Here is a 24,700-nt window from a genome sequence, read left to right as displayed (position 1 = left end):
CGTATAGGTGCTGTGGCAGTGTGCGACGAAGGATGAAGGATGAAGCCCTGCCAGCCCCGTTCTGAGTTAGGTGGGGCGCTGGGACACTCTCCCTCTACAAGCCCCAGTTTCCTTATCTGTAAATGGGGTGGTAATCTGAGACCTGACCGAGCTACTGTGTGGTGAGCCTGGTGGGTTTGGGTCTAGTTTCCAAGGCAGGATGGGGTACCGGTCCTTGCTGTCTCCCCTGCACCTCACCCAGGGCCAGGATCGTGTGTGGCGTGGTGTGTGGCTGGGGGCAGCTGCCTGGGAGGGCTCAGTGACGGTGACGTCCTGCTTATTCCTCTTGTCCGTACTGGGAAAGCGTAGCTGAAGGGCCTGCCTGAATTACAGGTGACAGGCCTGAGACCAGGGACACGCACATACACACAAGCAGACGCCCAGCATGGGGGTTCGGAGAAATGATGCAAAGCCCCGACGGTGGGAGGGAAGGGGACCCACAGCCACCTGGGAGCTGGCGGGCAGCCAGCGGTGATGAAAGCCCAGGGGAATGGGAACAGAGGCGTGAGCCTGTTGTAATCGTTACGCCCATTTGTCGGGGCCTATAAAGGAGGCGGGCGAGCCCGGCAGCAACACACACCTTGGGCCTCTCTCCTCTCTAGTCCTCTCTCTCCGTGTCTGCCTGCCACCCGCTACCGCCACCATGACCACCACCAGCCGCCAGTTCTCCTCCAACTCCATGAGGGGCTCCTCTGGCCTGGGGGGCGGCTTGTCCCTCACCTCCTGCCAGCAGTCTGGCAGCCTGGGCAATGCCCTTGGGGGCGGCAGCTACTCTAGCTGCTACAGCTTCGGCTCTGGCGGTGGCTATAGCAGCGGCGGCTATGGCAGCGGCTTTGGAGGTGGTGACGGGCTGCTGGGGGGCAGCGAGAAGGCCACCATGCAGAACCTCAACGACCGCCTGGCCTCCTACCTGGAGAAAGTGCACGCCCTGGAGGAGGCCAACGCTGACCTGGAGTTGAAGATCCACAACTGGTACCAGAAGCAGGCCCCAGGGCCAACTTTGGACTACAGCTCCTACTTCAAGACCATCGAGGACCTGAGGAACAAGGTAGGGGCTGTGGTGGGAGGGGACCTGGCGGGGCACAGCTTTTCCTCCCTTACCTCCTGCCCTTGACCAAGGCCTGGAGTCCAGCCTTGGGGCTGCCACAGGGTCTTGGGCAACTAAGGACAGCTTGGATCCGGCTTGGCTTCTGGGAGCCCATCTTGGGGACACCTTGTGGCCTATGGTCTCTTTTTTTGGGGCAGCGGCCTGGGTTAGGGACAAGCGGGCCTTGTGGAGCTCCTTTGAGCCTCAGTTTCCCATCATGGAGCTTTTTGCCACCTTGTGTGATTGTAGGATAAGATGAATGGATGCACGTGGAGGGCTGGGCCCCTGGGGTCGCCGGATACTCAGGCACCTCTTTCCTTGGAACAAGAGGGAGATTTAGGGCTATGGTGGGGTCAGGGGTCTGAGTGAGCTCCTGCTGGCACCTGCTAGGAAGAGGAGGTGAGAGAGAGGGGGCGGGACCTCAGGAGGCCACTTGTGTGCCTTATTTGGGGATTTTTCTGGTTTCCCCATCTCTCCTGCTGCGCCCTCAAGACTGGGGCTCAGCAAACCTGGGGCGGGGCCGGGACTGCCTGCTGGAGCCCGGGGTCAGGGCTTAGCAGGGGTCATGACTTCTGATTTGGAACTACTCTTTGGTGAGGGTTCCTTTAGTCTTCCTTTTTGGGGGAGCCTCTCAGGGACACTATATCCCCAACTGTAAAATGAGGTTTCCCATATCCGTCCTCTTTCCAGGATCTGGAAACAGCTTCTGCCCCGGGGCATCCTCACATTCTTTTCTTGCTCTCCTGCATTCCCAGCCTGGCACTCCCAGATGGCTGTCCACTCTGGTTTAAGGCAGAGCCTGGCATGGGGGAGGGGGGCAAGGTTTCAGCCATCAGACTCGGGCTGGCCCCGCCTCTCTTACCAGCTGTAATGCAGTAAAGGGGAATGGCTGGGTGGGAAGGGAGCCTTCCTGGAGGAGGCAGCCACATCCTGGCCCCCAGACAGAGAGACCCGTCTCAGAACCCTGGTCTGTGCTGAGCTACCCCCACCCAGTGACCTGATCACTCTCCCATCTTCCCAGATCCTCGTGGCCACCACGGACAATGCCAACATCCTGCTGCAGATCGACAACAGCCGTCTGGCTGCTGATGACTTCCGCACCAAGTGAGCCCTGGCAAGGGGGGCTGGAGAGGAACTGGGGGCACCCCTCCCTACCCCAGGACTCCTCAGTTGCTGGTGGCAAGGTCCAGGAGCTGGGGGTGGGGGAGCCCCTGCTAAGAGTCCTGCACCTCTTAGCCCAGGATGCAGCAAACGTAGCAGATGCTGAAGGTTGCTGGGCTTAGTCAGGTGATGGAAGAGTGAGAGGGGAGGTGGGAGGCAGAGGAGAGAGGAGCCAGGAAGCCGGGTGGGGGTGGGGCCTTGCCCTGCGTGGTCCCAGGCCCCCAGGGCCGCGATGGGCTTCTACTGCACCCCCTCATCGTTCGGAGGCAGGGTGCTGGCCAGAACCTGCACCTGCCAGTCCAAGCGTCTTGACGGAAGTCTCTGGTTCCCTTCGCAGGTTCGAGACGGAGCAGGCCCTGCGCGTGAGCGTGGAGACCGACATCAACGGCCTGCGCAGGGTGCTGGACGAGCTGACCCTGGCCAGAGCCGACCTGGAGATGCAGATCGAGAACCTGAAGGAGGAGCTGGCCTACCTCCGGAAGAACCATGAGGAGGTGAGAGCCAAATGGAAAAGCCATCTTAGAGGGTTAGCTGGGAGGGAAGAGATGGTGGAGAGGAATGTTCAGACCCGGAACACCTCTGATTAGGGAGCCCTAATCGGTTGCCATAGTGAGACCCCTGACTGTGGACCGTTCTTTGGTTGTGCAGGAAATGGCTGCCCTGCGAGGCCAGGTGGGCGGGGATATCAACGTGGAGATGGACGCCGCCCCCGGCGTGGACCTGAGCCGCATCCTGAGCGAGATGCGCGAACAGTACGAGAAGATGGCGGAGAAGAACCGCAAGGACGCCGAGGACTGGTTCTTCAGCAAGGTGGGTGGCATTCGGAGTGGAAGGGACCCAGGACGCCTGCCTCCCTGGAACTTCCAGTGCCAACGACGTTTTCTTTTCTGCAGACAGAGGAACTGAACCGCGAGGTGGCCTCCAACAGCGAGCTGGTACAGAGCAGCAAGAGCGAGATCTCAGAGCTCCGGCGCACCATGCAGAACCTGGAGATCGAGCTGCAAGCCCAGCTCAGCATGGTAGGGGCGCTGCCAGGCCTCAGGGGTGGGGGGAGGCGCCCAGGTCCCTGGAGGGGGCACTGAGAACCCTTCTGACCCCTGCCTCTCCCGCTCTCCTGCAGAAAGCATCTCTGGAGAGTACCCTGGCGGAGACAGAGAACCGCTACTGCCTGCAGCTGTCCCAGATCCAGGGGCTGATCTGCAACGTGGAGGAGCAGCTGGCCCAGCTGCGCTGCCAGATGGAACAGCAGAGCCAGGAGTACAAGATCCTGCTGGACGTGAAGACGCGGCTGGAGCAGGAGATCGCCACCTACCGCCGCCTGCTGGGGGGCGAGGACCTCCAGTGAGAGGGGGCCTGGGACCAGGGCTGGGGGCCTGGGGCAGAGGTGAGGCTGAGATCCACATCTAATCTTCTGTCTCTTTTTTTGCAGGCTGCCTCAGCAAAAGCCCAGAGAACGTAAGCATCTTGGTAGCTGAGGGTGGGGCTGCACGGGGCAGGTGACCCACCTGTACGTTGCTGGGGGAGGGTGTCCAGGAGCTCCAGGAAATGATGGCTGGTCCTCAGCAGGGGTGGGGGAAGGGACCCGGTAGGGCTCAGGGTCCTAATCAAGTGAGCGGGACACTATCTGGTCTAATGGGGGAGAGGCAGGGAAATGGCCCTTACCTTGGAGATCCTAGTCTGAGGTGGGAGACATGGTCCCAGCTCTGGAGACTCTCATCTGATGGGGAGGTAGGGACATGGTCTCACGATCTTTGCTCTTGGGACCCTACAGATGAGCAAAAGCAGTCTTGTGTCTGGAGTCTCTTGTCTGATGGCAGAAAGGGACTTGGTCCTTGTCCTCCAGATCCCAGTCTGATGGGGAAGAAAAAAATCCCAGCCCTGGGGCATCTAGTCTAAGGGTGTGGACCAGGGTCTTGTCTTGGAGATCCGCTTCTGAAGGGAACATAATCTATGCCCTTGAGACTGCAGAGAAATGGAGACAGACCCCATTTCGTGTAGCATCCAGTCTGTGCAGTCTTCCTCTTGCAGAAGGACATGCGGGTCGGAATCAAACCATCTATTTGGGAGGCAGGATTCACCCAGGGGCACCAGCAAGGAACAGGGTGGGAGGGAGGGAGTGGCAGGTTCAGGGGGACACCTGTGCGGATGTGATGTTGAGGGGCCACCAGAGGCGTGGACACCAAGTGGCCATGGGGGAGAAAGCCAGCTCCACTCAGGGGGCTGGGGGCGGAGCCAGGGCCTCTTGGCCCCCGCCCACCCTGAGTGTCTGTCTCCTGCAGCTGTGACCACCCGCCAGGTGCGCACCATTGTGGAAGAAGTCCAGGATGGCAGGGTCATCTCCTCCCGCGAGGAGGTCCACCAGACCAACCACTGAGGACTCTGCTCTCCCCGCCGTCCCCTCTGGGGCCCTCCGTTGGCTCCACAGCCCCCGCAGCCCCAGCCCCCGGCTTCAGTCCCTTTCCCATCCCCCCTCCCTGACCAATAAATCTTGTTGACTGAGACATGGAATGCTCCCTGGTCGTGGCCACTGACGTGGCCCTAGCGCGGAAGGGGTGAACCAGTGGGGGGGGCGAATGGGGGCAGGGAGAGGAGTCCGTGGACACCCACTGTTGTTGACTTGGAGGTCAGGGGTCATCTTAGAACAGGGTGAAGACTAGGTCTGGGCAGAACTCGAGGGGTGGGGGTTGCTTTTTATCTCCCAAGGGCTGGTGATCCCTGGGAGGGTGGTCCAGGCAGTGCCAGACCCAGGTTGAGGTCAGCATGTCAGGGGGAGGTCTTAGGTGTCCTCTTCTTGGCCTGTGATTGGGTCCATGACCTTGGGCAGTGCCTTCCCCTCACTGAGCCTCATTTTCTCATCCATAAATGGACAAGAAGGTCTCAGGAGTCAGAGACGCAGGGATAAAGCATCCGGTCGGTTGCCCGGCACAGTCCTGTGGGCTGTGTCCTCCTCTAAGAGGGGACAAGGTGGGGAGGGGGCAGGGAGGCAGGCCAGGGCAGAAATCAGGATCCTCCTGAAGCGGCGGATGGAGGACGGAAGGCGGGGAGGCAGGCTGGGTGATTAGGGCCCAGGTTCCTGTGTGAGTCTCAGGAAACCCCTAGAAGGGGTTTGTGGGTCCGGATGCTCCCATGGCCTCAACCCCAAGCATGTGAGCTGAGACCTGTGCTTCCAGAGAAGGCAGGTGTGGGAGAGAGGGTGGGGCCTCTCCCAGGGATATGTCTTCAAATGGTGAGCTCAGGATGGGGCGTTCAGGGGAGGTTGTGCCTGGGGAGCAGCACTGCCCTCCCTGGCAGTTTGTCCCCTCTTCGTTCCAGCAGCTTGGAGGTTGGGGAGGTGGGAAGCTGCCTCCTGGGGAAGGGGGAGGGGCTGTCCTGCCCCAGCCGCTCCAACACCCTCCAGCCTGGCCCCTGTCACTCCATGGCCAGGCGCTGAGCCAGCAGGAGAGGAGCCCCGGAAGTCTTTCTTTGAGTAAATCTGGAAACCACTGGGCCGGGCGGGTCTGATTTCCTGGTTTTCTTCAAGAAGTGGGGGTGGGTGGAAGGTGTTAACGGGAGGAGGGATGCCCTCACCCCGGTTCACTGACAGGCCCCCTCGCCCGGTGCCTGGAGACTGAGGGCGCGGCTGGGGCCGGGAGGGGCCAGAAGCAGCCAGAGCCCCCAGAGGCCTGGCACAGTGGAGGCTTGGGACCAGCGGAGGCCTGGGAGGAGCAGGTGGGGCAGGGGCCTGAGTGCTATGACGTGGACAGCAGGGTGTGAGGACTTCGGGCAGGTCACGGGCCCTCTCCGGATCTCAGAAGCCACAGTAAAGGAAGGGTGAGATGAGCCGCAGCTAATGGCCCTTCCGGCCCCGATCCCAGGGACAGGGAAGACAGTGAGTTCCTTTCCAGGGCAGGAGTGACAGGCTGCAGTCCAGGACCCGTGTCTGCAGAGGCAAATGCCGGAATCAAAGCAGGCTGGGAGCGCGGGCTCTGCTCCTGCAGGGGCTGGCACCTCTCAGCTGCCCGGGCAGCAATCAGGGTAGGGATGGAGGGCAGGAGGGAGGGAGGCACCGTACCCACCAGGCCCCCACCGTACATCCAGCCACAACCGGGAGAACCAGCCCTGGGCTGAGGATGGTCTGTCTGGGGGTGATCTCATTTACCTGAACGACAGTCCCAGGAAGAGGGGAGGGTCCGAGAAGAGGTGCCCCATTATGTGGATGGGGACACTGAGGCTCCGAGGATCAGTGACTCAGCCCCTGTTTGGAGGCTGGCATGTCAGGGGTGGAATAGGGTGTGGGAGAGGAGGCAGCTATGCTGGGAAAGCGGCCAGAGTCCCACCCCCTGCCCAACCCTAGGCTCTTAGGCAGGGCCCTCTCTCCCCGCAGACTCTGGGGTGCACTTTTACTGATGGGGTGAGTGAGGAGGGGTCAGAGTGTGGGGCTGGGAGAGGCAGCCCTGGACTTCACCGTTCTGCGGGGGAAGAAGCCCCTGCCCACAAAGCGAGCGGGTGGGTGGTCAGGAGGCCACAACGCGGGAGCAGCCAGGTGTCCTGGGAGCTGCACCAGGAGAGCAGTGGCTGTGGTGCCGGGGCTGGAGGTCCACAGGGCAGTGTGCTGGGCCCAGAGAGGGAAAGCCCCGCCCTTCCCAGGAGTGCTCAGCCCAGGCCTGGGCAGGTGGGGGCCGCAGGGAGGAGTGCCTGGGGGTGGAGGCCTGTGGTCCCCTTGGGGATGGTATGGCTTTGTCCAGGCACACCACGCTGACCCAGGCTGCTGGGGCATGTGCCTGCGGCTGGACTGGGGGACCCAGCTGTGGGACTCTCCAAGGGACTCACAGTTCATCCACACCCACCCACCTGCTGCACAAGATGTTTCAGTGAGCCGGTCTGTACTTCCCCTGGGTGCCGTCTCACCCACACTCATACGATGGACACACACACCTGATGCCCAGGCTTGGGCTGGCCACGGGTAGTCAGCCCCTGTGACTCTTCCTCCTCCTCGCCCACATTCTGGAAGGGTGACCTGACGGTGCTTTCTGCAGAGAAATGACATGGCAGTAACACTGTCCATGGCACTGCGTCGCTCTGTGCCTGGGTCTGCACTGGGCCCGGGGGGGAAGCAAGAGACCCAGGCCCTGGTTCGGAGGGACCCTGAGGGACCCCAAGGGACCCCAGTCTAGGAGTGGTAAGCCGGGCACAATGGCAGGCCTGACAATCTTCCCTCAGCCCTTATGCAGTGTGTTCTCCTGTGCCACCCAGGCTTTGGGGGGCTGAGGGGGACAGAGGGACCAGAGCCAGGACAGTTCAGCCCCCAGGCAGAGTCCAGACGGTTACCCAGCTTAACCCAGCCACAGGCTCCCCTGAGGGCCCCTGGTTGTGCAGACCACTGTGAGGGGCTGCGAGAGGCCCTGCCTTGGAAAGGGGAGATCCAACACTGTGGGAGAGGACCGCCTAAGGTGGGTAAGGCACTCACAGACTCACCCAGGTCCTGGGACCAGGCACGGGGCTGGAGCTTGCCTGGGGGCCATTTGTTCACTCCCAGAGAGCCCGTCCCCTCCCTGCAGGCCCCCTACCCCCCATTATGGCCTGAACACTCAGTGTTGGGGACGTCTCTACCTCCTCCAGACATTCTGCCCTGAGGGCCTCTCTGTCTTGTTCTTTGCATCTGAGTGTCCCCACAGTGTGTGGCACATAGTAGGTGCTTTATAAATACCTGAAGATGAATGCAGTGACAGCCACCAGTCTGTGAGAGCTGCTTTATTTATTTCACCTCTCTGTGCCTGTGAAGTGGTGCTGCCATTCCCATTTCCCAGAGAAGGAAACTGAGGCTCAGAGGGGAGGAACGACTTGCCTAGTATCTGGCCCCTGCTGGCCCGACTCCAGCCTGCTGTGTCCTGGCTCATCTGGCTCCTCTCCTTCTTCATCCTGCCCTGAAGCCTGTGACTGTGGCTGCCATCAGTGGCTGGGGGCTTTGCAGAGGCCTCCCCTCTCCCCTCAGGCTCCCTGGAGTCTCCTTCCCCTCCCCTCCCTCCCCCAGCTGCCTCTTGGTCCCCAGCCAGGCTGGACGCCAGAATCCCCTGGGAGCTTGTAAAACCTCCCCACCATCAGGTTTGTCCTGGGCGATGCTGATGAAGTGGGTCAGAGCAGGGCCTGGGAATCTGTATGGGGATTCTCGTGTTCAGTCAGATTTGGGGATCACTGCAAGTTGAGGTGTGCCATTGGCCAATAATATTTCCTGGCCAATTCAGGTATGTGATGATGATACCTGGGATGGAGCTGGGCCAAGGGGAGAGGAAAGAGGCCTGGGTGGAGGAAGGAACCCACTGCCTGGAGGGGTTGGTGGGAGTCTGTGCTCTGTGCTGACCAGTTCTGGGGACTCTGGCTCTTGGCAACCTTGGGGCAGGTGTACCTCACTGGCATGGAGGAAATGCCAGCTGCATCCTGTGGGCCAAACATCCCAGGTTTCCTGCTGCACTGTGCTGTCTTTCCTGCCTTAGTTTTCTCTCCAGGGTCGAATGATAAGTTCCAAGGTCAGAGACCACGTCAGCATCGCTCTCCTCCCTGCCACAGCATCCCGAGACAGCCCCTGGACAGCATCGCTGCGGCCATTCATCCAAGGCTGTCACCGTGGGGCAGGGAGTCCTTTCCGTGGGCTGACTCACTGCCCAGGGATGCAGTCACCACAAATTCGCCTGTGCCAGGGCACTGCTGGCCCCTCAGGCTCCAGGAACTAACTCCAGCTAGATTCCCATTGCCTAGCATGAGTCACAACCAACTTGAGTTGGTATGTTTTCTCTCACCCAGTGAAGTGAGTTGACACCGGGCTGAATAATCTGGAGAGGGGAGTTGGATGGGATCTGGAGTGATGAAATCCGGAAGGGTGCCCGGGGTCAGCAGATGGGAGGGCCCCTCCTTCCTCACGTGCATATAAACGTTCCTGGGGTTTGAGGACGCCTCAGCATCCTCCCAGCCTCCCTGAGCATCTTTCTCTTCTCTCTTCTCACCATGACCACCTGCAGGCGCCAGTTCACCTCCTCCAGCTCCATCAAGGGCTCCTATGGTATCGGCGGTGGCTCCAGCGGTGGGTCTTCCATCCTGCCTGGAGGCTCCTGCCGGGCCCCCAGCACCTACGGGGGCATGTCCTCCTCCCGCTACTCCTCCGGGGGTGTCTGCGGGCTTGGGGGGCGGCTATGGCGGCAACTACAGCAGCAGCAGCAGCTTTGATGGGGGCCTGGGTAGCATCTTCATTGGAGGATATGGTGGTGGCCTTGGCCTCTCCCTCAGTGGTGGCAATGGTGGCCGCCTCTCTGGCAACGAGAAGCTCACCATGCAGAACCTCAACGACCGCCTGGAGTCCTACCTGGAGAAGGTGCGCGCCCTGGAGGAGGCCGACCTGGAGCTGGAGGTGAAGATCTGCGACTGGTACCAGAATCAGAGGCTCAGGCCTGCCCGCGACTGCAGCCCCTACTTCAAGGCCATGGAGGACCTGCGGGACAAGGTGGCGTGGCCAGGTGCGCGGCTCTGGTGGTGGAGTGGTGACAGAGGTCATGGTTGCAGTGGACCCTAGAAAAACGCTTGCTAGCCTCTTCATTTTACAAACAGGGAGACTGAGGCCCGCTTTTGAGGAGTGGCCATGGACTACTCAGAATTGGTGGCGGAGGGTCCCTTTTTAGCATCAGGGTATCTGAGCTGGACCTGTGACCCTGAATCTCTTACTCCCTGCAAGCATTCTTTGGATCAGCTTCTCTCCGAAGTAAGATGGGGCCCAGGATGGGGTGGCGGATACATGGGTGCATCCCCTGCACATGCTGAGCTGGGTGGAGAAGGCACCCTAGGCTGTCTGGGGGAGAGTAAAGACTGACCTGCCAGCCAGATAACTCCATATATGGTGAGGCTCCTTTCTCCCCTCTTTGCTATTCACCCCTGGGCAGCAGGGCCTTGGCTAACCAGACCTGTCCTTCACCCCCTCTGCAGATCTTCGAGGCCACAATAGAGAATACACCTTCTGCAGATAGACAACGCCAGGCTGGCAGCCGATGACTTCAGGACCAAGTGAGCAGCACTGTGGTGGGCTGAGGACGGAGAGCAGAGGGCAGCGGGTGAGCAGTGGGGTTGCCCAGACAGGAGGACCAGCAGGTCTTGAGCCTCAGAAGCTTCATGATGGACCCTGAGGCCCTGACCTTTGTCTTGCCAGGTATGAACGTGAGCTGGCCCTGCGCCAGGGCGTGGAGGCTGACATCAATGCCCTGCGTAGGGTGCTGGACGAGCTGCCCCTGGTAAGGACTGACCTGGAGATGCAGATCGAGGGCCTGAAGGAGGAGCTGGCCTACCTGAAGAAGAACCACCAGGAGGTAAGGCTGCTGCTGGCAGTGGGAGGCTGATCCGGGGGGTTGCAGATGCACCTGGGGCCAGGGAAGGGGGCAGCTGAGCTGACCACCTCCCCCATTCCTTCCTATGCTTACCCTGCGGAGTCAGACCAGCGGGGACGTCAGCGTGGAGGTGGATGCTGCCCCCAGCATGGACCTGAGCCACATCCTGAATGAGATGCGCGACCAGTATGAATAGATAGCAGACAAGAACCGCAGAGATGCCGTAGGCCTTGTTCCTGAGCGAGGTGATGTGGGTCCTCCGTCCTGCTGCAGGGCTTCCCAGCCGGGCTGCCTCTGGAGTGCCCCACACCTTTTGTTCTTTCCTATCTCAGAAAGAGGAGCTGAGGGGCTTCCCTGGTGGCGCAGTGGTTAAGAGTCCGCCTGCCGATGCGGGGGACACGGGTTCGTGCCCTGGTCCGGGAAGATCCCACGTGCCGCGGAGCGGCTGGATCTGTGCGCCATGGCTGCTGGGCCTGCGCGTCCGGAGCCTGTGCTCCGCGACGCGAGAGGCCACAGCGGTGAGAGGACCGTGTACCGCAAAAAAAAAAAAAAAAAGAAAAAAAGAAACAGGAGCTGAACAAAGAAGTGGCCTCTAACAGCGAGCTGATGCAGAACAGCCACAATGAGTTGAATGAGCTCCGAAGGGTGCTCCAGGGCCTGGAAGTCAAACTGCAGTCCCAGCTCTGCATGGTAAGAAGGATCAGGCCCAGCCCCAGCCTCCAAGTCGCCAGTAATGGCACCACCCCCTGTAATGGAACACCGCCGCAGTACGGTTCCATCTCTTTTCCCAGGAGTGGGTTGGAGGCATCGCTGTACCCATTATATAGATGGAGAAGTTAAGGCCCAGAACAAATGGTGGAATAACTTTTCTCCACATTGTCTAGCCCATCAGTAGCCCAGCTGGGGTCAAAAATCCATGCACCTCTCAGGAAGCATGCCCAGAGACCTGGGGGGACAACAGTGACCCCCCTCTGTCGACTCTCTCTTTCGCTCTCTCCCATTCACAGAAAGCATCCCTGGAGAAGAGCCTGGAGGAGACCAAAAACCGCTACTGCGTGCAGCTGTCCCAGATCCAGGGGCTGATCTGCAACGTGGAGGAGCAGCTGGCCCAGCTGCGCTGCGAGATGGAACAGCAGAGCCAGGACTACAAGATCCTGCTGGACGTGAAGACGCGGCTGGAGCAGGAGATCGCCACCTACCGCCGCCTGCTGGAGGGCGAGGATGCCGAGTGAGTAGGGAACCCCCCTGTCCTGCCCCACAGACCCTTCAGCCCCACCCCTGCTGCTCCCAACACACCTAACCGCTCTACCTTTTCTCCCCTACAGCCTCTCCTCCCAGCACCCATCCGGCCAGAACTATGTTTCCTGCGAAGGTAAGGCTCCTGAGGGTCCCGGAGCCGCCTTTGCCCACCCGCCGGCCTCACCACCTGAAGGCCTGGGTCCAGCCCCTGCTCGCCCCAGCCGTCTCCCCTCCCTCTCTGCTGGTGGTGGGCTAATAAAGCTGACTTTCTGGTTGATGCGTGGTCTCCGTTCCTGAGCTGATGGGAGGGGAATTGGAGGTGCCTCCCAGGAATCTTCTGGGGCCTCACAGCCTGAGGGATGCAGGAAAGAGCCAAGCTCAGAAGAGCTTGTAGGGTCTTCCTTGAAGACCTGCGTGCTGCCGGGGGAGTGGGAGTTGGGACATAGGCTGGGAGGGAGCTCGCTCGTGTTGGCGGATGCGGTGCGAGGCGTTTGACAGCAGCTCTTTCCTCCGACTCACCTGGCGACCCTGCGAGGGGCTGTGGTCAGGCTCACCTTGGTGCTTAATGTCACACAGACACGAAGTGGCACAACTGTGGCTCAGGTCTGTCCAGCTGCAAAGTCCATGGCTTTCTTTTATACGGCTCTATCTTTTTAGGTTTTTTTTTGCCGTATGCGGGCCTCTCACTATTGTGGCCTCTCCCGTTGTGGAGCACAGGCTCCGGACGCACAGGCTCAGCGGCCACGGCTCACGGGCCCAGCCGCTCCACGGCATGTGGGATCTTCCCGGACCGGGGCACGAACCCGTGACCCCTGCATTGGCCGGCGGACTCCCAACCACTGAGCCACCAGGGAAGCCCCCTTTTAGGTACTTTAACCCAAGACTCCCAAGCTTGAGCTCCTAACTCTACCCCTTGGCGCCTCACATGCGCACACCATGATTTTAGTGCCGGATGGTGGAGGGAGAGCCTTCTGCCTTGGGGGTGGTGTCCACGGTTAGGACTGAATCTTTCTTCTTCCAACCTGCTCCCCCTCATCACTCCCATCAACTCCCTCCTCTTCCTCGTTCCCCTCAGCCAGTGAATCGTGTGCCAGCGAGTTCCCTAGAAATATCTGTCACCCCTGCTTCCTCTTCATCCCCACAACCACCGCCGCCATCAGACTTGCTTCCTCACTCCCTAGAACTGGGCCCAGCCTACTAATTGGAGTCCCTTGCTGTCCATCTCCCCCTCCCTCATTTCTACCTGATGACCTTTCTAACGAGAATGTGGTACAGAGCAAGAATAAGGAGGCCATCAGGCCCCCTCCGTTCAACCACCTGTGTTGTTCCCTCTCTCCTGGGATGCTTGGCCTTCCCATCTCAACCCATCGTGGTGCCTCTCCCCACCTCCTGCCCTGCACTGCATGAATCCACCCTACTTGGCTATTGAGGTGTACCGCACTTCTCACTTGCTGTGAATGCCTTCCATATTTTAAAATTTTGATTAAAAAATCAAAGCTGGGGCTTCCCTGGTGGCACAGTGGTTGAGAGTCTGCCTGCCAATGCAGGGGACACGGGTTCATGCCCCAGTCTGGGAAGATCCCACATGCCGCGGAGCGGCTGGGCCCGTGAGCCATGGCCGCTGGGCCTGCGCAACCGGAGCCTGTGTTCCATGACGGGAGAGGCCACAGCAGTGGGAGGCCCGTGTACTGCAAAAAAAAAAAAAAAAAAAAATCAAAGCTATGGGAATTCCCTGGCAGTCCAGTGGTTAGGGCTCAGCACTTTCACTGCCGGGACCTGGGTTCAATCCCTGGTTGGGGAAATAAGATCCCATAAGCCATGCAGCATGGCCAAAACAAAACAAAACATAACAAAACAAAACAAAAAAATCAAAGTTATGTCTGTAGAACATAATTAGATTTTTATGAAAAAGAGCCATTCCCAGGCTGACATCCCCGGGTGTCACACACCTCCATACCTACCTCCCACTTTCAAGTCTTAGTTCTTACTTTTGTCATTTGCCTCTTTCTTTCTTTCTTTTTTTTTTGAATTTTATTTTTTTTTTATACAGCAGGTTCTTGTTAGTTATCCATTTTATACATATTAGTGTATGTATGTCAATCCCAATCTCCCAATTCATCATCCCTCACCCCCACCGCTTTCCCCCCTTGGTGTCCATACGTTTGTTCTCTACATCTGTGTCTCAACTTCTGCCCTGCAAACCGGTTCATCTGTACCATTTTTCTAGGTTCCACATACATGCGTTAATATACGATATTTGTTTTTCTCTTTCTGACTTACTTCACTCTGTATGACAGTCTCTAGATTCATCCACCTCTCTACAAATGACCCAATTTTGTTCCTTTTTATGGCTGAGTAATATTCCACTGTATGCATGTGCCACATTTTCTTTATCCATTTGTCTGTCAATGGGCATTTAGGTTGCTTCCATGACCTGGCTATTGTAAATAGTGCTGCAATGAATATTGGAGTGCATGTGTCTTTTTGAATTATGGTTTTCTCTGGGTATATGCCCAGTAGTGGGATTGCTGGGTCATATGGTAATTCTATTTTTTGTTTTTAAGGAACCTCCATACGGTCCTCCATAGTGGCTGTATCAATTTACATTCCCACCAACAGTGCAAGAGGGTTCCCTTTTCTCCACACCCTCTCCAGCACTTGGTGTTTGTAGATGATGTCCATTCTAACCGGTTTGAGGTGATACCTCATTGTAGTTTTGATTTGCATTTCTCTAATGATTAGTGATGTGATCACCCTTTCATGTGTTTGTTGGCCATCTGTATGTCTTCTTTGGAGAAATGTCTGTTTAGGTCTTCTGCCCATTTTTGGATTGGGTTGTTTGTTTTTTTAATATTGAGCTGCATGAGCTGTTTATATATTTTGGAGATTAATCCTTTGTCTGTTGATTCATTTGTAAATATTTTCTCCCATTCCGAGGGTTGTCTTTTCGTCTTGTTTATAGTTTCCTTTGCTGTGCAAAATGTTTTAAGTTTCATTAGGTCCCATTTGTTTATTTTTGTTTTTATTCCCATTACTCTAGCAGGTGGATCAAAAAAGATCTTGCTGTGATTTATGTCAAAGAGTGTTCTTCCTATGTTTTCCTCTAAGAGTTTTATAGTGTCCAGTCTTACATTTAGGTCCCTAATCCATTTTGAGTTTATTTTTGTGTATGGCATTAGGGAGTGTTCTAATTTCCTTCTTTTACATGTAGCTGTCCAGTTTTCCCAGCACCACTTATTGAAGAGACTGTCTTTTCTCCATTGTATATCCTTTCCTCCTTTGTCATAGATTAGTTGACCATAGGTGTGTGGGTTTATCTCTGGGCTTTTGATCCTGTTCCATTGATCTATATTTCTGTTTTTGTGCCAGTACCATATTTTCTTGATTACTGTAACTCTCTAGTATAGTCTGAAGTCAGGGAGTCTGATTCCTCCAGCTCTGTTTTTTTTCCCTCAAGACTGCTTTGGCTACTTGGGGTCTTTTGTGTCTCCATACAAATTTCAAGATTTTTTGTTCTAGTTCTGTAAAAAATGCCATTAGTAATTTGATAGGGATTGCATGGAATCTGTAGATTGCTTTGGGTAGTATAGTCATTTTTACAATATTGATTCTTCCAATCCAAGAACATGGTATATCTCTCCATCTGTTTGTATCATCTTTAATTTCTTTCATACGTGTCTTATAGTTTTCTGCATACAGGTCTTTTGTCTCCCTAGGTAGGTTTATTCCTAGGTATTTTATTCTTTTTGTTACAATAGTAAATGGGAGTGTTTCCTTAATTTCTCTTTCAGATTTTTCATCATTAGTGTATAGGAATGCAAGAGATTTCTGTGCATTAATTTTGTATCCTGCTACTTTACCAAATTCATTAACTAGCTCTAGTAGTTTTCTGGTAACATCTTTAGGATTCTGTATGTATAGTATCATGTCATCTGCAAATAGTGACAGTTTTACTTCTTCTTTTCCAATTTGTATTCCTTTTATTTCTTTTTCTACTCTGATTGCCGTGGCTAGGACTTCCATAACTATGTTGAATAATAGTGGCGAGAGGGGACATCCTTATTTTGCTCCTGATCTTAGAGGAAATGCTTTCAGTTTTTCACCATTGAGAAAGATGTTTGCTGTGGGTTTGTCCTGTATGGCCTTTATTATGTTGAGGTAGGTTCCCTGTATGCCCACTTTCTGGAGGGTTTTTATCATAAATGGGTGTTGAATTTTGTCAAAAGCTTTTTCTGCATCTATTGAGATGATCATATGGTTTTTATTCTTCAGTTTGTTAATATGGTGTATCACATTGATTAATTTGTGTATATTGAAGAATCTTTGCATCCCTGGGATAAATTCCACTTGATCATTTTATATGATCCTTTTAATGTGTTGTTGGATTCTGTTTGCTAGTATTTTGTTGAGGATTTTTGCATCTATATTCATCAGTGATATTAGTCTGTAATTTTCTTTTTTTTGTAGTACATTTGTCTGGTTTTGGTATCAGGGTGATGGTGGCCTCATAGAATGAGTTTGGGAGTGTTCCTTCCTCCGCAATTTTTTGGAAGAGTTTGAGAAGGATGGGTGTTAGTTCTTCTGTAAATGTTTGATAGAATTCACCTGTGAAGCCATCTGGTCCTGGACTTTTGTTTGTTGGAAGATTTTTAATCACAGTTTCAATTTCATTGCTTGTGATTGGTCTGTTCATATTTTCTATTTCTTCCTGGTTCAGTCTTGGGAGGTTATACCTTTCTAAGAATTTGTCCATTTCTTCCAGGTTGTCCATTTTATTGGCATAGAGTTGCTTGTAGTAGTCTCTTAGGATGCTTTGTATTCCTGCAGTGTCTGTTGTAACTTCTCCTTTTTCATTTCTAATTTTATTGATTTGAGTCCTCTCCGCTTTTTTCTTGATGAGTCTGACTAATGGTTTATCAATTTTGCTTATCTTCTCAAAGAACCAGCTTTTAGTTTTATTGATCTTTGCTATTGTTTCCTTTGTTTCTATCTCATTTATTTCTGCTCTGATCTTTATGATTTCTTTCCTTCTGCTAACTCTGGGTTTTTTTTGTTCTTCTTTCTCTAGTTCCTTTAGGTGTAAGGTTAGATTGTTTATTTGAGATTTTTCTTATTTCTTGAGGTAGGTTTGTACTGCTACAAACTTCCCTCTTAAAACTGCTTTTGTTGCATTCCATAGGTTTTGGATCATCGTGTTTTCATTGTCATTTGTCTCTAGGTATTTTTTTACTTCTTCTTTGATTTCTTCAGTGATCTCTTGGTTATTTAGTAACGTATTGTTTAGTCTCCATGTGTTTGTGTTTTTTACGCTTTTTCTCCTGTAATTGATTTCTAATCTCATAGTATTGTGGTCAGAAAAGATGCTTGATATGATTTCAATTTTCTTAAATTTACTGAGGCTTAATTTGTGACCCAAGATGTGATCTATCCTGGAGAATGTCCCTTGTGTACTTGAGAAGAAAGTGTAATCTGCTGTTTTTGGCTGGAATGTCCTTTAAATATCAATTAAATCTATCTGGTCTATTGTGTCATTTAAAGCTTGTGTTTCCTTATTAATTTTCTCTTTGGATGATCTGTCCCTTGGTGTAAGTGAGGTGTTAAAGTCCCCCACTATTATTGTGTTACTGTTGATATCCTCTTTTATAGATGTTAGCAGTTGCCTTATGTATTGAGGTGTTCCTATGTTGGGTGCATATATATTTATAATTGTTGTATCTTCTTGGATTGATCCCTTGATCATTATGTAGTGTCCTTCCTTGTCTCTTGTAACATTCTTTATTTTAAAGTCTATTTTATCTGATATGAGTATTGCTACTCCAGTTTTCTTTTGATTTCCATTTGCATGGAAAATCTTTTTCCATCCCCTCACTTTCAGTCTGTATGTGTCCCTACATCTGAAGTGGGTCTCTTGTAGACAGCATATATATGGGTCTTGTTTTTGTATCCATTCAGTAAGCCTGTGTCTTTTGGTTGGAGCATTTAATCCATTCACGTTGAAGGTAATTATCGATATGTATGTTCCTATTACCATTTTCTTAATGGTTATGGGTTTGTTTTTGTAGGTCCTTTTCTTCTCTTGTTTTGCCACTTCGAGAAGTTCCTTTAGCATTTGTTGTAGAGCTGGTTTGATGGTGCTGAATTCTCTTAGCTTTTGCTTCTCTGTAAAGCTTTTGATTTCTCCATAGAATCTGAATGAGATCCTTGCCGGGTAGAGTAATCTTGGTTGTAACTTCTTCCCTTTCATCACTTTAAATATATCATGCCACTCCTTTCTGGCTTGTAGAGTTTCTGCTGAGAAATCAGCTGTTAACCTTATGGGAATTCCCTTGTATGTTATTTGTCATTTTTTCCTTGCTGCTTTTAATAATTTTTCTTTGTCTTTAATTTTTGCCTATTTGATTACTATGTGTCTCGGTGAGTTTCTCCTTGGGTTTATCTTGTATGGGACTCTCTGTGCTTCCTGGACTTGGGTGACTATTTCCATTCCAATGTTAGGGAAGTTTTCGACTATAATCTTTTCAAATATTTTCTCAGGTCCTTTCTCTCTCTCTTCTACTTTGGGACCCCTATAATGCAAATGTTGTAATGTGTAATGTTGTCCCAGAGGTCTCTTAGGCTGTCTTCATTTCTTTTCATTCTTTTTTCTTTATTCTGTTCCACAGCAGTGAATTCCACCATTCTGTCTTCCAGGTCACTTATCCGTTCTTCTGCCGCAATTATTCTGCTATTGATTTCTTGTAGTGTATTTTTCATTTCAGTTATTGTATTGTTCATCTCTGTTTGTTTGTTCTTTAATTCTTCTAGGTCTTTGTTAAACATTTCTTGCATGTTCTCGATCTTTGCCTCCATTCTTTTCCCGAGGTCCTGGATCATCTTCACTATCATTATTCTGAATTCTTTTTCTGGAAGGTTGCCTATCTCCACTTCATTTAGTTTTTTTGGGGGGGTTTTATCTTGTTCCTTCATCTGGTATATAGCTGTCTGCCTTTTCATCTTGTCTATCTTTCTGTGAATGTGGTTTTTGTTCCACAGGCTGCAGGATTGTAGTTTTCTTGCTTCTTCTGTCTGCCCTCTGGTGGATGAGGCTATCTAAGAGGTTTGTGCAGGTTTCCTGATGGGAGGGACTGGTGGTGGATAGAGCTGGCTGTTGCTCTGGTGGGGCTTTAATCCGCTTGTCTGCTGATGGGTGGGACTGGGTTCCCTCCTTGTTGGTTGTTTGACCTGAGGCAACCCAACACTGGAGCCTACCTGGGCTCTTTGGTGGGGCTAATGGCGGACTCTGGGAGGGCTCATGCCAAGGAGTACTTCCCAGAACTTCTGCTGCCTGTGTCCTTGTCCTCACGGTGAGACACAGCCAGCCCCCACCTCTGCAGGAGTCCCTCCAACACTATCAGGTAGATCTGGTTCAGCACACTATGGGGTCACTGCTCTTTCCACTGGGTCCTGATGTGTACACTACTTTGTGTGTTCCTCCAGGAGTGAAGTTTCTGTTTTCCCCAGTCCTGTCAAAGTCCTGCAATCAAATCCCACTAGCCTTTAAAATCTGATTCTCTAGGAATTCCTCTTCCTGTTGCCCGACCCCCAAGTTGGGAAGCCTGATGTGGGGCTCAGAACCTTCACTCCAGTGGGTGGACTTCTGTGGTATAAGTGTTCTCCAGTTTGTGAGTCACACACCCAGCAGTTATGGGATTTGATTTTATTGTGATTGCACCCCTCCTACCGTCTTACTGTGGCTTCTCCTTTGTCTTTGGATGTGGGGTATCTTTTTTGGTGAGTTCCAGTGTCTTCCTGTCGATGATTGTTCAGCAGTTAGTTGTGATTCTGGTGCTCTTGCAAGAGGGAGTGAGAGCACGTCCTTCTATTCTGCCATCTTGAAGCAATCAATCCCCTTATTTCTAAATAACAGGCTATGCTATAATTTCTTGATTTTTTTTTCAGTTTTAGTTTTTTTTTTTAATTGAAATATAGTTGATTTACAGTGTTGTGTTAGTTTCTGGTGTACAGCAAAGTGATTCAGATATATATATATACTCTTTTTCATATTCTTTTCCATTATGGTTTATTACAGGATATTGAATATAGTTCCCTGTGCTATACAGTAGGACCTGGTTTTTTATGTAGTTTATATATAGTAGTTTGTATCTGCTAATCCCAGACTACTAATTTATTCCTCCCCACCTTTCCCCTTTGGTAACCATAAGTTTATTTTCTATGTTTGTGAGCCTGTTTCTGTTTCGTAAATAAGTTCATTTGTATCATATTTTAGATTCCACATATAAGTGGTATCATATGATATTTTTCTTTCTCTGTCTGACTACTTCACTTAGTATGATAATTTTGAGGTCCATTCATCTTCCTGCAAATGACATTATTTCATTCTTTTTTATGGCTGAGTAGTATTCCATTGTATATATATGTATATATCACATCTTCTTTATCCATTCATCTGTTGATGGACACTTTGGTTGTTTCCATGTCTTGAGTATTATAAATAGTGCTGCTATGAACACTGAGGTGCATGTATCTTTTCGAATTAGAGTTTTCATCATTTCTAGCTATATGCCCAGGAATGGGATTGTTGGATCATGTGGTAACTCTATTTTTAGTTTTTTAAGGAACCTCCATACTGTTTTCCATAGTGGCTGCACCAATTTACATTCCCACCAACATTGTAGCAGGGTTCCCTTTTTTCCATACCTTCTCCAGCATTTATTATTTGTAGACTTTTTGATGATGGCCATTCTGACTGTGTGAGGTGATACTTCACTGTAGTTTTGATTTACATTTCTCTAGTAATTAGTGATGTTGAGCATCTTTTCATGTGCCTATTGGCCATCTGTATGTCTTCTTTGGAGAAATGTCTGTGTAAGTTTTCTGCCCATTTTTTGATTTTTTTTAATTATTGAGTTGTATGAGCTGTATGTATATTTTGGAAATTAAACCCTTGTATGTCGCATCATTTGCAAATATTTTTTCCCATTCCATAGGTTGTCTTTTTGTTCTGTTTATAGTTTCCTTTGATGTGCAAAAGCTTTTAAGTTTGATTAGGTCCCATTTGTTTATTTTTGCTTTTATTTCTATTGCCTTGGGAGAGTGACCTAAGGAAACATTGCTATGATTTATGTCAGAGAATGTTTTGCCTATGTTCTCTTCTAGGAGTTTTATGGTGTCATGTCTTATATTTAAATCTTTTTTTAAAAATTATTTATTTATTTATTTATTTATGGCCACATCCTGTCTTAGTTGTGGCATGCGGGATCTTTCACTTGACGTGTGGGCTCTTTGTTGTGGCACATGGGCTTCTCGGGCTCCTCTCTAGTTGTGGTGCGGGGGCTCCAGAGTGCCTGGGCTCTGTAGTTGTGGCACGCAGGCTCCAGAACACGTGGGCTCTGTACTTGCGGCATGTGGGCTCTCTAGTTGTGGCCTGTGGGCTCAGTAGTTGCAGTGTGCAGGCTTAGTTGCCATGCGGCATGTGGGATCTTAGTTTCCTGACCAGGGATTGAGCTCGCATCCCCTGCATTGGAAGGTGGATTCTTAACCACTGGACAACCAGGGAAGTCCTGTCTTTAAGTCTTTTTGAGTTTATTTTTGTGTATGGTGTGAGGGAGCGTTCTAACATCATTGATTTAAAATGCAGCTGTCCAACTTTCCTAACACCAGTTGCTGAAGAGACTTTCCAATTGTATATTCTTCCCTCCTTTGCTGAAGATTAATTGATTGTAGGTGTGTGGATTTATTTCTGGACTCTCTATTCTCTTCCATTGATCCATATGTCTGTTTTTGTGTCAGTACCATGCTGTTTGATTACTGTAGCTTTGTAGTATTGTCTGAAGTCTGGGAGGGTTATGCCTCCAGTTTTGTTCTTTTTCCTCAGGATTGCTTTGGAAATTCTGGGTCTCTTATGCCTCCATATAAATTTTTAGGATTATTTGCTCCAGTTATGTGAAAAATAACTTTAGTTATTTTTCTCTTTGATAATTTGATAGGGGTCACATTAAATCTGTAGATTACTTTGGGTAGTATGGCCATTTCTCAGTTTTAGTTTTAGTTTTTTTGTTTTGCATTATGTGGGCCTCTCACTGTTGTGGCCTCTCCCATTGTGGAGCACAGGCTCTGGACACGCAGGCTCAGCAGCCATGGCTCACGGGCCCAGCCACTCCATGGCATGTGGGATCCTCCCAGACCGGGGCACGAACCCGTGTCCCCTGCATCGGCAGTTGGACTCTCAACAACTGCGCCACCAGGGAAACCCTCAGTTTTAGTTTTTAATCGCTGCTGTATAGGAAGAGAATTTAGCTCTCTATGTGCATTTTCCCTATCCGCTTTTTCCTACCCTCTCAATAAATTTTCATTAGATAAATGTTTAATGTTTACATTTTTATGACTATTTAAATATTATTCACAACCAAATCATGTTTTACACTATATTAAATTTCCTCAGAATAAATATCTGCTTTTCAGTTTGTACAAGTTTTCTTTGTACCTATCACTACTTCATTGCCAGAAGTATACATCTCCTCTTAATGTGTTAAACACTGCCTATTCCATCAATTTCATGTTCTTGAAGATGTCCTTACTGGAGCCCGCTGTCCTCCTGCTCCAGTCTGTTCTGGGTGCTCTCTGGGCCTGCTGTTAGCCAGGCATCTCCCTTCACCATCGTCTTGGGCATCTCTTCTTCCTCTATTGCACCCTTTGTTTTCTGGATCCCATGTCTTCTTTTTTCTCCCTCTCCCTCCCTTTATTTGAGTGAAACACATCCTCTTATGAAAAGTTTTATAGAGGTTAAAGTTTTTGAGACCTTTCATTTCTGAAAATATTGTTAGTCTCTTGACTGATAGCTTGGCTGGGTATGGAATTCTAGGTTGGAAATAATTTTTCCTCAGCATTCTGAAGGTATTGTTTCTTCACTGATTCCTGGCTTCCGGTATTACACTGGAGAAGTCTAATTCTATTTTGATTCTAGATCCTTCGTACTATCCCATTCCCACCCTTCCCCCAGCAGGTTTTAGCTTCTTCTCTTTCTCTCCAGTGGCTGAAATATCACATATTCTGCCTTGATGTGGCTGTGTCTTCATCTGTTGGATTAGGCACTTAGCAGAATTTTTCAATGTGGGAACTCATGTTCTTCACTGATAACATTTTGGTGAGCTTCTTTCATATATATATATATATACATATATAAAAATAACTACAATCACAACAAATACAATTTAATGCTGTTTTCACTTTTTTTGGTTACCATTTAAAGTAATGCAACAATGGAACATCTTTCTGCATAAAGCTTTGCTTTCATATATTTTTTGCAGTATTTCTTTAGGCTAGATTCCCAGAAGTATAATTACTAGGTGAGAAGATAATGAATATTTTAAAGATCTTAATTTGTATTGCCAAATTGATTTAAAGAGAAGTTGTACCAATTTACATATTTTTCCATCAGGGAATGGGAGTGCCTATTTCAAAACATGCTCACCAACTTTGAGTATTATCTTTAAAAAATATCTTTTGTGAATTGATTCATCTGTCACTTTTAAAGCTGATGTTATGGAAGAACTCTGACACAGACATATAGTCCTGACCTGGGTTGTTAAAAACTCCTGAGCACATGCTCATGAGTTGTTCAGTAATGAGATGTCAGAACAGAGTGTGCAGAACACACTTTACCTGGGTATGGGGAGCGATTTTAACAAAACTGTTTGTGCCTGTGTCTTCAGAATGAATACCACCCATCGGTGGACCCTCGGGAAGCTCCATGAGAAAGTCCTCCATTTGACAGGTGAGGAAACTGAGATTTCAACTAATCAAGGAAAAAAAATTTCTTTGGGTCTCTCAGCTAGTTAGAAAAACAGCCTAAGAGCATGAACCACGTGTCTCCTGTTCATTGCTGTGTCCAGTGTAAACAAAACATGAACCCCTTTTATTTTTTATTAATATTTTTATTTTATTGAGGTATAGTGGATTTTCAACATTGTATTAGTTTCAGGTGTACAACATGGTGGCTAAATATTTTTATAGTTTACACTCCATTTAAAGTTATTATAAAATATTGGCTATATTCCTTGTGCTGTACAATATGTCCTTGTAGCCTATTTATTTTATACATAGTAGTTCGTACCTATTAATCCCCTACCCCTATCTTGCCCCTCCTCCCTTCCCTCTCCCCGCTGGTAACCACTAGTTTGTGCTCTATATCTCTGAGTCTATTTCTGTTTTGTTATATTCATCATGAGCCCCCTTTAAGAAAGACATTATCGAAGCAGAAATGTAAATTCCACTTTCAGTAAAGGAAGCAGGTTTTCCATCTGGAAATGCTTGGATTTCTCAAGCTAAGATTCAAGTCCAAATCAGACTGCATTTTTAATTTTTTAAAATTTTATTGAAGTATAGTTGATTTACAATGTTGTGTTAATTTCTGCTGTACAGCAAAGCAGCTCAGTTATGCATATATATATTCTTTTTCATATTCTTTTCCATTATGGTTTATCACAGGATATGGAACATAGTTCCCTGGGCTATATAGTCCTTATTGTTTATCCATCCTATATATACTAGTTTGCTTCCTCTAATCCCAAACTCCCAATCCATCCTTCCCCCATGTCCCCTCCCCCTTGGCAACCACAAGTCTGTTCTCTATGTCAAGTCAGACTGCATTTTGCTCTTGGCTGGTCTTTCCTGCTTCCTAAGATCCTGGCACCTGAGATGAGGAGGTTGAGTGCTCTTGTATGTTCCTTGTAACTTGTCTATTTTGAACACACCCTCAGATTCTTAATACTTGAGTTAAGTGTCAAAGTTGGTAAAATATTGTTTTAGATAATTGCATAAGTGCTAAACAATG

General features: G+C 50.2%; 1 protein-coding gene and 1 pseudogene across 1 annotated transcript; both read left to right on the top strand.

The window, feature by feature from the left end:
- The first annotated feature begins 682 nt into the window (after nucleotides 1–682).
- LOC132479269 (keratin, type I cytoskeletal 17-like) lies at nucleotides 683–4,661 on the top strand. Its single transcript, XM_060082819.1, has 8 exons — nucleotides 683–1,087; nucleotides 2,148–2,230; nucleotides 2,625–2,781; nucleotides 2,936–3,097; nucleotides 3,181–3,306; nucleotides 3,408–3,628; nucleotides 3,717–3,742; nucleotides 4,567–4,661. The coding sequence occupies exons 1-8, from the start codon at nucleotides 683–685 to the stop codon at nucleotides 4,659–4,661; spliced, it is 1,275 nt and encodes a 424-aa protein (XP_059938802.1).
- A 4,604-nt stretch (nucleotides 4,662–9,265) lies between these two features.
- On the top strand, nucleotides 9,266–11,861 carry LOC132477875 (keratin, type I cytoskeletal 16-like; annotated as a pseudogene).
- Nucleotides 11,862–24,700: the final 12,839 nt, after the last annotated feature.

This window comes from Mesoplodon densirostris, chromosome 18 (assembly GCF_025265405.1).
Source record: "Mesoplodon densirostris isolate mMesDen1 chromosome 18, mMesDen1 primary haplotype, whole genome shotgun sequence".
NCBI lineage: Eukaryota > Metazoa > Chordata > Mammalia > Artiodactyla > Ziphiidae > Mesoplodon > Mesoplodon densirostris.
This window is presented reverse-complemented; position numbering and strand designations above follow the sequence as displayed.

Bases quoted from the DNA above. Each gene is read 5' to 3' on its own strand.
- LOC132479269 (XM_060082819.1), top strand. From the start codon at position 683: ATGACCACCACCAGCCGCCAGTTCTCCTCCAACTCCATGAGGGGCTCC. The intron at 1,088-2,147 runs GTAGGGGCTGTG...CCATCTTCCCAG, and splicing joins TCGAGGACCTGAGGAACAAG to ATCCTCGTGGCCACCACGGA. The intron at 3,743-4,566 runs GTAAGCATCTTG...TGTCTCCTGCAG, and splicing joins TCAGCAAAAGCCCAGAGAAC to CTGTGACCACCCGCCAGGTG.